Source organism: Lasioglossum baleicum, chromosome 16 (genome assembly GCF_051020765.1).
Source record: "Lasioglossum baleicum chromosome 16, iyLasBale1, whole genome shotgun sequence".
NCBI classification, from domain to species: Eukaryota; Metazoa; Arthropoda; class Insecta; order Hymenoptera; family Halictidae; genus Lasioglossum; species Lasioglossum baleicum.
Window position 1 is genome coordinate 6,469,996 of NC_134944.1, and position 10,836 is coordinate 6,480,831.

At 46.6% G+C, this 10,836-nt stretch overlaps 1 protein-coding gene across 1 annotated transcript; it reads left to right on the forward strand.

Annotated features, from left to right (window-relative positions):
- Positions 1 to 405: 405 nt before the first annotated feature.
- On the forward strand, positions 406 to 9,878 carry LOC143216977 (NF-kappa-B inhibitor cactus-like). The gene is made up of 3 exons (XM_076440627.1): positions 406 to 1,366; positions 3,480 to 3,832; positions 8,332 to 9,878. The coding sequence occupies exons 1-3, from the start codon at positions 921 to 923 to the stop codon at positions 8,700 to 8,702; spliced, it is 1,170 nt and encodes a 389-aa protein (XP_076296742.1). The 5' UTR covers positions 406 to 920; the 3' UTR covers positions 8,703 to 9,878.
- The last annotated feature ends 958 nt before the right edge of the window (positions 9,879 to 10,836 follow it).

Consider the following 10,836-nt stretch of genomic DNA (forward strand, 5'->3'; position numbering starts at 1 on the left):
CCATTCGTTTGGGGAAAACCTGTGTTTAAACGACTCGATGAGGAACGGGGATGAAACCCATAAAGCTATGTGGACGCCGTCGCTATTTTCTTGGTATCGTAATGAGCCAACAGACCGCCAATATTAACGGAGATATCCGAATGGAATTTCCGGTGAGCCCGCCCGTGTCTACATGGAACATCAAGCTTCGAGAGAAATAAGTAGTACGGTGAAATCTGCGTGGTCGCGTAGAAACTGCTGGGTCGTCCGCGTCCAGAAAATCCCTCTTTCCCACGCACCATGTCCGCTACAACATTGAATTAATTTAGTTTAAAATAACGTGATTCAGCCATCCTGCAATTTCTCGGTAAACATTAATTTTTAAGTAATTTATTTAAAATTCCCGAAAAGCTTATCGGGCCCCGGTTCCATCGTAAAGCGCTTATCGCTGTGACTTTTCCAACGACTCAATTGCCGAAAGATTTTCAATTTCCGTTGCGTTTCTGTTCTTCCAAAGCGCGATTATCTACTAAAGAATGCAGAGTCGTGTCCAGGCTGTGTGCGTGCGTGTGTGTGTGTTGGCCCTGCCAGAGAACGATGGGTTTTCCCACCCCTACCCTGCAAGTTTCTCGTAGCACGAGCGTACGATCACGAAGCGTCAGGGGCGCCAGTGTACGTGCGCGGCCATAGCTTCGCTGCGAACGCCATACGGTTCGTCACAGTCACAGTTCGTTTAGACAGCGCGACGAGTATCGACGTTCGTAACGACACCGAACGAAAACACGAACGCATCACGCTAGAACACGCAATATAATCTGGACCAGTAATCGCGCGCGCGTATAATCTGGTTGTTTTTTTTTGTCGGTCCCACGAAACGAATTAGCAAACGACACAGTGTTGCATCTCGGGAATCGATCTAACCTTAAACGCGATCACGAACGATGTGGAACTCGCCGAGCGGAACACCGATCCATCGAAATGTTGCAGAGCAAGGCAAGGATAAAGGCAAGGAGAAAGGAGGAACGGATTCCGGGTTCCTGTCCAGCGGTAATCTCCTGGTCAGCACGGAGATCTGCGAGCAGGAGGTCACGGATGCTGCAACCGCACCCGTTGCACCGGAACCAATGATGGTGGACAGCGGCGTCGACTTCAGGCTCAGCGGGAGCCTCAGCCAGCTGTCGCTCAAGCAAGTCACCCTGAACCCTCTGGCCACCGATGACCGGGTTCAAACCGAACCCACATTCGAGCTGACCCCAGTCACCGCAGAGAAACTCGAGCAACGAGACACCGAGGCGTTTAGGATCAACGAACACCCACCACAGATCCACAAACCCATGGTGATCGACTGGCAGCGTTGCTACACCCAGGATGACGATGATGGCGACACGTGAGTACCTGTCATTTTAATTACCGGGTTGTTACTAGTGGCGGGAGAATATAGGAGGCGTGAGCGATTCGACAATTTATGATATTCGGGTACCTGATAATGGTCTTCACTACTTCACTACGGCATGTTTACATCGGCGACTTCGTCATCCAGCCTATACTATGTTGTTTGTGTTCCGCGTCCACGTGACCCGAGTCACCCGAGAGTATTTATACTTTCTCGAGTAAATCGGTGGATATAATTCGCGGTGATTCAGGTGTTGCTAATTTAATAACGAGGTGAAATATATTTTAAATATTTCGAGCGAATCTCGGATTCGTTTGAAATTGGCGGGAAATTCCTGTCTCGGCTCGAACTTTTGGCGGGAACTTCCTATTCGAGTAATGAATGTATAATGTTATCGTAGAGTCGATTGAGTCCGATAATGAGTTCCCCGTTAATTATTCGTCGGGTGGGAAATCATTCATATAATTTTTGTTTCTCGCGCGGTATGCGTCATTGCGATGATGATTACGAGTGTCATTCCCGCAATTATTACGATGGGCGCGTAGATTTGTCGTCATCAAAATCTCAGATCTCTTACTCGGTCTTTTCGCGAAGTACAGTAATGCCTCGGTCCATGTATTCGGAGGAGAACGTTCGCTTTAATTTGTTTCTTTATGATCCCTTTCCCAACGTACATTGGTGGCGAAAAAAATTGCAAGAAACACGATACAATTCCCAACAATTTTATAAATGAATAATTAGAAATGAATGTTTCTAAATGACTATATTATTTCATTTATGCACAGTCTTGTTACACGCTGCTTTTTTTACTTATGCCTAGACTCGGATCATTAGGCATTTATGGCTTCTGAAAATTTTCAAAAAATGCCAAAATATATCCTTCCATAGAATTTACTCAAATTTTGATATATCTCGGATCTACAAAGGCTACTACCGCTGAAAATAATATTTTATTTGGTTCTTTTCTTTGGTTCTGGAGCTGTTTGCATGTACCGGAACATTACCGTAATACAAGGCTTTCAGAGCGTTGGTTTTAATGAGCGTCCTCGCGTATCGATCGTATCCACGATAACCATGTGAGCCGTTGTTGAATGGGCGTGATTCTTCGTAGCGCGGAGAAACAATGACTCAATAAACTTACGTTCATCGAACGCGATTTTCCCGGTACCGTCCCAAGAGAAATCTCATATTTCATGAACGGTCGTCACCGTAACGGGTGACGCGTTTCAAATTCGTTGAACGTATCTTACGAGAGAAATTCCAATTCGATCTCGGTTTTTTCGTTATCGATAAAATTAGGAATTCGCATAATCGACACCATTAATACGTACACGATGAGTCGCGCGAGTACTCGAACACCCTGTTCGATTTCAATGAACATTTTTATTACGTTGTATAATTTTGCACAGCTACGTTTTCCTGCATGGATTAGGCTTCGCATAAACTAGCGAGCGTCAGGAAGGATGCTGGACTTTCAATAGGGGTGCTCTAATTCATTTATTCAAGAACAAAGTCTTCTAAAGTCACTTTCTATAAACTTTCTACGAACTTTCTATAATCTTTTCAATACTTGATTGCTGGCTCTCTCATTTCTTTCTCAATGCTCGCATCAATTATACGAATGTACCCAAACAAGCTAGCAAATCTTTTCATCATTTCTTTGTCCCATATTTTCACGGGGAGCATCATCGTCACCTGTAATGACTGTTTTTGCGGTTCCATAAAAAACATGTTGATCACGAGGGACTATCTTCGCGCGTCATCACACACATACGGAACCTGGTTACGTTTCCTTATCAACGAGCGAACGACATTTAACCCGTTAATCTTTCAATTTTTTCCACGAGCAAACTTCTGCGGTGACGTTGTAGCGTAGGCTGATTGATAGTACACATACTTTATATCATCATTAGAATTTATAGACAACGCAGTCGTCTATATTGTCCATTGTGTCTATTGTAATGTATATTGCAGTCTATATATATTGCACTGTGTCCAAAACTGCTATAAATCTGTTCAGGGCGTTCTCCTACCTGCAAAGGGACAATGAAGCGGCCCGAGCAGGTTAACAGGATTTTACGAACGATGTTCGCTTTGTGTTTTTCAGGCTGCTGCACCTTGCGATCTTGCAGGGGTTCTGGAAGGCTGCATTCATCATAATACGGATGGCACCGCACTGCTGTCTGCTGGACATTCTGAACGACGATGGACAGTCTCCGCTGTACCTGGCTGTGTTGACAAGGCAGCCGAGGATAGTGCGACGGCTGATCCTGGCAGGTGCGAATCCTGCTCTGAGGAACCGTGGCGGAAACACGGCCCTTCATCTGGCCTGCAAAACCGGAGATCTGGCCTCGGCCATGGCCCTCACCGATTCTCTGACGCCTCTCGAGAGGAACTACCTGTTACCTGGAGGCAAGGTGCCTGCATTGCCGCAGTATCTTGAGCAACGGAACTACGATGGTAAGTCCTTGTACCTGGACCCTTCTATCTCGGCTTCTACTAATACCTTGGGTGTGCAAATCAATTCGGTGCCTCTTTTCAGCCACATTCAGTGTACAGGATTACGTTTAGAAGTATTCGCCATCATTGTCCTGGCTGTAAAGTCATCAGTGCGTATTTTCACCTCTTCAATGGACTTGTAATGTCCCCTGGGACAAATCGCGTTAGCCGGACCCTAAAGTACGGAAAGTGTCCCTCGTCCTTTGCCCAAAATCTGACCGAGCTTAGTCGTCTTACAGGATTACTGATCGTCAATTGCCGGTAATAATCGGCAGTAATTGTTCGGCCAATCATCGAAACGACCGCAAGACCTTTCAGTCCTAAATGAATGGGCTTCGGCGTGACCGCGGAAGGTCCTCCGGGACCAGACCCTCGTTCTCTCCCTTCAGGCCCGAAAAGGAAAGGCACCGAACTTAATTGCACACCTAATATTTCCGCTCTGCGACTCGACCCCAACGCGGCCCCACAGCTCCGCCCCTCTGGCCACGTGGCACGATCTCTGCCAATAGAAAGCAGCGTCCACTGCCCAACATCGCGCTCATAACGTATTGACGCGACAATAACGAGAAAAGTTTATGTGTAGACGATTTTACTACTGTGAATGAATGTAAAACGTGATTCCCGACGCGAAGAACTTCCCGTGCTCGCAGTATTTCACTATATTGGCCACGAATAAGCAGATTGATGCGCTTCTGAGCAATGATGTACGTCCGAAAAGGATGATGCAACGGACATCCTTGCGTAATAATCCCGGGAACTGAATTTTTCTTGTGAACCGCTCGAAACCGGACGAATTGTTTCCTTCAATACTAATCGGCAGACTCCGCGGTTTGAACGGAGACTTAATTCTTGTTTTGCGTTGTCAAAATTCGAAGGTCCACTTAAGGGCTGATCGTTTGAACAAATTGGAGGCACTGCGACAGTATCTGTAAATTCTTCCGATTTTCCGTGTCCCTACGATCAAGGGACAACAAGCTCCAGCTTCTGGGGACCTAAAAATAGCAATTCAACGCTCACGTTCCCCTGTGTCCTCGGTTCCGTTTCCTTTGTGCCACGTAAATCATATTCGTCTCGGCTATTCATAGGGATTTAAAAAGCGTGTCTCGCAGATATCGTCTGTTGCGAAAAAAAAGAAACGAACCGACGACGCGTGCGAGGCGAACTCTTGACCCTGTACGTCGAACAACAGACATAATAGGTAGCATTGTGCGATGTCGATGGTGTGTTTTATGAGGAAGCGAACAAGCGACCGTGACAATAAGAGAGAGAGAATCCTCGGGAAATCCTAACAGCTTTTACCGCATGAAGCAACAGTCAACCTCGGAGAGCGTCGCGAGGGAGCGCGTGTTCGAACAGAGGCATAACAATCCTGTGACCACGATTACGCGCGGGTTTCCCGTGATTTCATCGTGGATAGAGACCGTGATCCACGTATCAGAATACGCGCACGCTCGGAAATCCCATTAAACCGTAGGACGATTCACCGTAAACGCCTGCGTCGATTTTTCGGCGCAATTCCCTCTGGCCAAGTTTTATTCCTCTGGGGTTTGATCACCATAGTTCAACGAAGTCGACATGGCAGCGGATTTTTCAGGGCAATCGTGCTCCGTGGAATGAGCAGAGATTTTTCTGCGATTTTTAATTCCAGTAACGAATTTTTTAGCTTAGCCTCCGGGGTTGATCACTATGGTTCATCAAAATTGATGATGGCAGCAGATTCTCTTAGCCAATTAGTTCCGTGGAATGCGTTGAGATTTCTCTGTGATTTTTTATTGCGGCAGTTCATTTTAATTGGCAACCGATTTTTCTATCAGATTGTTAACCGGGCCTCTCCCCGTATTTTATTTACAATAGTTCATCATAATCGTTAACGGCAATCGACTTCCTTATTTCTTTCCTCGTTCTTTCATTCACAACAATTCGCTAAGTGTTTTTTATTGAAAGGGTCTGCCACAATCGGTTTTCCGTACTTCTTTCATTCTTGACGAGGATTCTACTTTCGACAGCAACGTTTTGTCGGAAACCGATTCGACGAACAGCTTACTCTGAAGACTTCCTTGCTCATTGTGTTTCGGCTCGTGATTTCTCCGACCCTCTCGCCTTTGTTTACCCGGGGGCAGTTTCGAACACCCGTCGAGAGCTTGATCGTTTCGAAGCAGGAAAAGCTCAGAATGGAGACCGTTCTTTTTCGAAGTTCCGGGATTCCCCGTGTAACGTCATGCCCCGACACATACACTCCATTCCGGGGCGGATGCACGAACCGGAGGCAGCTGGCGTAACGGCTGCTTTTGGACCATGACGAAATATTGGGCTCTCGTCGGTTTGTTTGAAATGATTTTTCGTTTGTCGGGCGCTGTCCGCCGGGAGTCCATCACTAGATCTATAGATTTTGCTAGACAAGCTCGAAAATCCAAGCTGTTCGAAGTTCAGGACGTTTTTGGGCCTAGAATATTTTCATTGAACTAAAGCAAAAATTGGAAGAATACACACTAAACGAGACTGATATGTGTATTCCTTTATAATAATAATTGAATTAGTTCACATTTCATAGCACTTTTACGCTAACACGTTGAGTAAATAAATGAAAAGTGCCTGCAGAAAATATTTCTGGACAGTAATCCTAGTGTTAAAATTTTAGAAACGTTAAAAAATGGTCTCCGCTCGAAAAATTCGAAGGTAAATCATTTGCAAACGTTCCAAACAAACCGCCCCCGCGAGAAATCGATGGGGCAAATCCCGAAGGGGTGTGTTCGTGACAGTTTCGCGTGGCGCGTACGTAGGTACCCGTGACGTACCCTCCACGTTCGACCGTGTTAACGTAAACAGCATTCACTCGTAGAGCTGGTTGAATGGGGGTGGAGATCGATTTGTCTCGAGGGTGGCGTTCTAATTCAGGGCCGTGGTTTTCCCAGATTCCTACAAGATTTCGCCGATCGATACGACCGAGTCAAGGTTGTCTGTGCACGACCGTGCGAACAAAAGATGATAGTCCAAGGGTGAGAATACCCGACGGAATTCGAGCGGGTCGGTTTCGTGCGTGCGCGTTACATCACGCGCCGGGTGAGACGGCCGGCAGATGTTTTTGATATCTAAAAATACCTGCGGGACTATTTGCGTGTGTCGCGGTATTCTCGGCTCTCGATTCGACTCGGGAAACCCCACATTGGCGCGGGACACGGTGGGCTCGGCCCGCTTTCACCCCCGCGTGCGAACAGCCAGCACTGAATATATACACGTCGAATTTGCAAAGGTCGAGACGCGGAAGTGAAGTTACAGCAATCCACGGTCGAATATAAATGGGTGCCGTAAAAAATAAATGCGAATCATGTTAGTCTTATCTTTTCGAAAGTGGTACTAATGGATTGCCGAGGCTCTTCCGATTAGAACCAGCCCAAACACGACGCACATCAAACCCATGCCCAACATTGTGCTTTTTGCGTTGAATATAGAAGTAGTCTGATTTGCGTCGCGTTTCGACTCGTTTTAATCGGAAAGATGAGACAAAAATTACTTTATTTGAAATTCTGAGCGAAGAGTGGGGAGGGACCAAGTGCGGCGCAGTGGAACACGACCACAATGCTCGACCTTCTTCTTTCCTGCTTTCGAATTCCGAATTTCATTAGACTGAACGGAAGGAGGAGGATCGTCCGCGATGTCGTTCACCGCTCGCCGGATTTCAATTGCAAATCGGCGATAAATGGCGCACCAGGAAATTCCGCGCGAAATGCTAATGGGAAGCCAACAGCGGCGCGTGTCGGCGATGATCTTCTGTTACCACGTGGCGTAGTGGGAACAGCGTGTAAATATTTCAGTTGAAAAGTCAATCGTGATAGTTCACGGTAGAGATCGGCAATCGAATTCCGTCGATGGTACCAGCGAGAGAGATGGTCGCGCACCGATGGTAACAAGGGGTGGTTTAATTTTAGGCGGGTCGCCTTTGATCGGTACGAACCTAGTTTGGACCGTGGGACGACGGCCAAACCTCCGACGACAATGATTCACCGCGGCTTCCTAGTTCTATGTATATCTTTCTAGAAGCATGTAACTCGGTCGCATCATTCTGAAGTACGCGGCCGCCCGTGGCCCCTCTCGGTTAGGCTCGTTCTTCGATTAAGAAATAGAAATCCGTGGCTAAATACGCGACGAGCGGTCACAATGCGACCGGCAGCCTTCTAATTCCGACGGCGGCGCCCCGTTAGCAACCGGTTGAGAATGTTCGCCAGACTTAGGGCTATCGCAGTGTTAGGAATTCGTATCGCTGTTAATTAACTTATATTAAATTCTTAACATATCTACCGGAAGCTTATTCGACAATCGTGCTGCACAGAAATTGATGATTCCACCCCTTGCAACCGAGTTGCAGAGCACTACCACTTCTGCACATAATTTTCTAATTTCTCGAACTTCCTTCTAGCAGAACTTACTAATATACCTAATCATCCTGATTCTTCTGGTTCCAGGTGATATGTGCCTGCACGTAGCAGTAAACTCGGGCCATGTGGAATTAGTACGGCTTCTGGTTTGTCTCGGAGCGGATCTGGAAGCCAGGGAAGGATTGTCGGGATATACTGCACTTCATTTGGCAGTGGAGGGTGGCTGTCGATCAGTAGTCACGTTCCTGCTGAAAGAATGCAGGCCTTGCTTAGACGCCCGGAGCTATGGAGGCATCACTCCCTACCAAATAGCCGTGTACAAGGACCCTCAGATCGCCAGCGAGTTGGTGAGAGCGGGTGCAACCCCGGAGCCGCTTCCGGAATCGGATTCGGAATCGGATTCGGAATCGGATTCGGATTTGGACATCAGCGATGACGACGACGTGATCGTCCAATGAAAGAAGAGAGTGAAGGTGTAGGATCCTATCCTAGTTGACTATACTATTCTACGACTCGATCGTTTCGAGTTTATCCCGTTTCCATGGGCCGCTCGACGAGCGACCAATCGATGACCATCACGAAACCGGACATTAGAAACGACAGCACAAGTATTATAGATCAGGCGATTCCGACGCGATCGATACGGTCCCTCAGGATCGATTGTCGAAATAGTGAACACAGTTTGAACCGGGGAATCGAGCCTCGGACAAAAGCGAACCTCTGTGAGGGACAAGTATTCCGACAAGCGTAAATTCTCGCGAAACATTCACAAAATCCTCATCTCTGCTCCTCCTAGAACGCTGGTTCTAGGCAAATTCGTAATCGTCCTTCGGAATACATGTCCCTCACGAGGAGGAGCAGAGATAAGGATTTTGTGAATGTTTCGCGAGAATTTACGCTTAAGCAGAGAGCCCAGGATCTCGTCGTGTACATAAGAAAGCGAGAGGAGCGAGAGTGAGAGATAGACTGCGGATTTTCTCGTGTGTATTCCTCGCGCAGAAATTGACCTGATAAAATACTGTGCACCAGGAGACTTTAGGATATCGAGAACATTCGATACAACTTGTTATCGCTTTTCATTTTAATTAGAAATCCGCAGTCTAGAGAGAGAATGCGAGAGAGAGAGATAGTGAGAAAGAGAGAATGCGAGAGAGGGAGTAAATGGTATTGAACCCGAGTCGATAAGAGACTTAGGTAATTACATTATTGTATTCGAACATTCGTCATTTGGTTAAGCTGTACATTGTGTACATAGATCATATATATTTATGCGAATCGTAGAGACCGAGATAACACTTTCCGACATATTTATCCGGGCAGACAGACAGAGTCTCGCCCCTGTTGTACATAATCCCTTTATTCTGTTAGGGAAAAAGGCGAAGCGTTGTCGAGCTCCGTCCGAATAATATTAATAGTAGAACGACACTGTACGAGCGTTGTTGCGTAACGTGTCCACGATGATTTCGTTTTTTTTAGTAATAAAATGGCCTTCGATAAAAATCGACCGTTGCGAAATCTTTGTATACCGTCGCGGAAGTGTGACGAATGGGGTTAGCGGGGCCAACGGAAGCATTTATAGCGTATGCTAATGTGTAAAACACGACGAAGGAAAAAGATTCACGTATATTCATGAACTCTGTTGGTCTGTTCTTAATTTCTGCACTCCCTGCACCACTAATTAATCGCACGCGCGAATACGAGCACGGTTCTCGCATATCTCCCTCCGTCTCTCGACGCTCGGTTACGGGGCGAGTTTGCTGGTCGCTCTTTCTTCACGCTTTCGCTACCGGTAGTCTACTAACGACCCAGCTTGATCACTTCCTTTAGAAGCTCGAATATCAGCAGTTCAGTGCGGTTCAAATAAATCATATTACTCGAAACGTTTCACTAGTTTATTAATATGAAATCGTTAGCGGTATAGCAGTCACTTTTAACAATTCTGAACTGTTGATCTTCGGTTTCTAAAGGAGGTTTTTATGTAACCGGTATCAGCACTGTCTCGAAATAGTTGCAATTATGACACTCTCGCAGCTTCATTGGAACAAGCTCAAATTCGTCTCGGTGAATCTTTACAAAATTCTCGGCCCATTCTAACTGCGAAGATTACACGCAGAGTTGGGGTTGTGTCGTTCTCTCGGAATTCTGGCGATCATGGGCTAATTGCTCGAAACAAATGCAATTATGCACCTCGCGAAGTTCAGACTGACCTATCACGGTCAGTTTTCAGCAAACTCGAACCGATCGGGGTTATCATCGCTGGTCCGGGATCGTATCGTGCCGCTAATTAAATTTAATCTTCCGCGAACATGACTGGCAATCCGTCACACTGATCGACGTGAAAGTGTCCCCGTCGAAATTTGGACTGAGACGAAAACGGGGGCCGTGGAATTCCCGCTGAGTAATCCGGGTATCTGCTCGTCGCGATATCCGTAACAGCGTAAACGATATAAGATAAATTCCATGCACGCGCTCGCACGACAGAGTTGTGACGTGATTCACGTTGAAAAGTGTGTCTACGTAGTTGATCGTGTGTTATTTGGTTGATAGGTCAGTCTGGTGGATAACAAGTTATGAGCTAAAGAATCCGCGCGC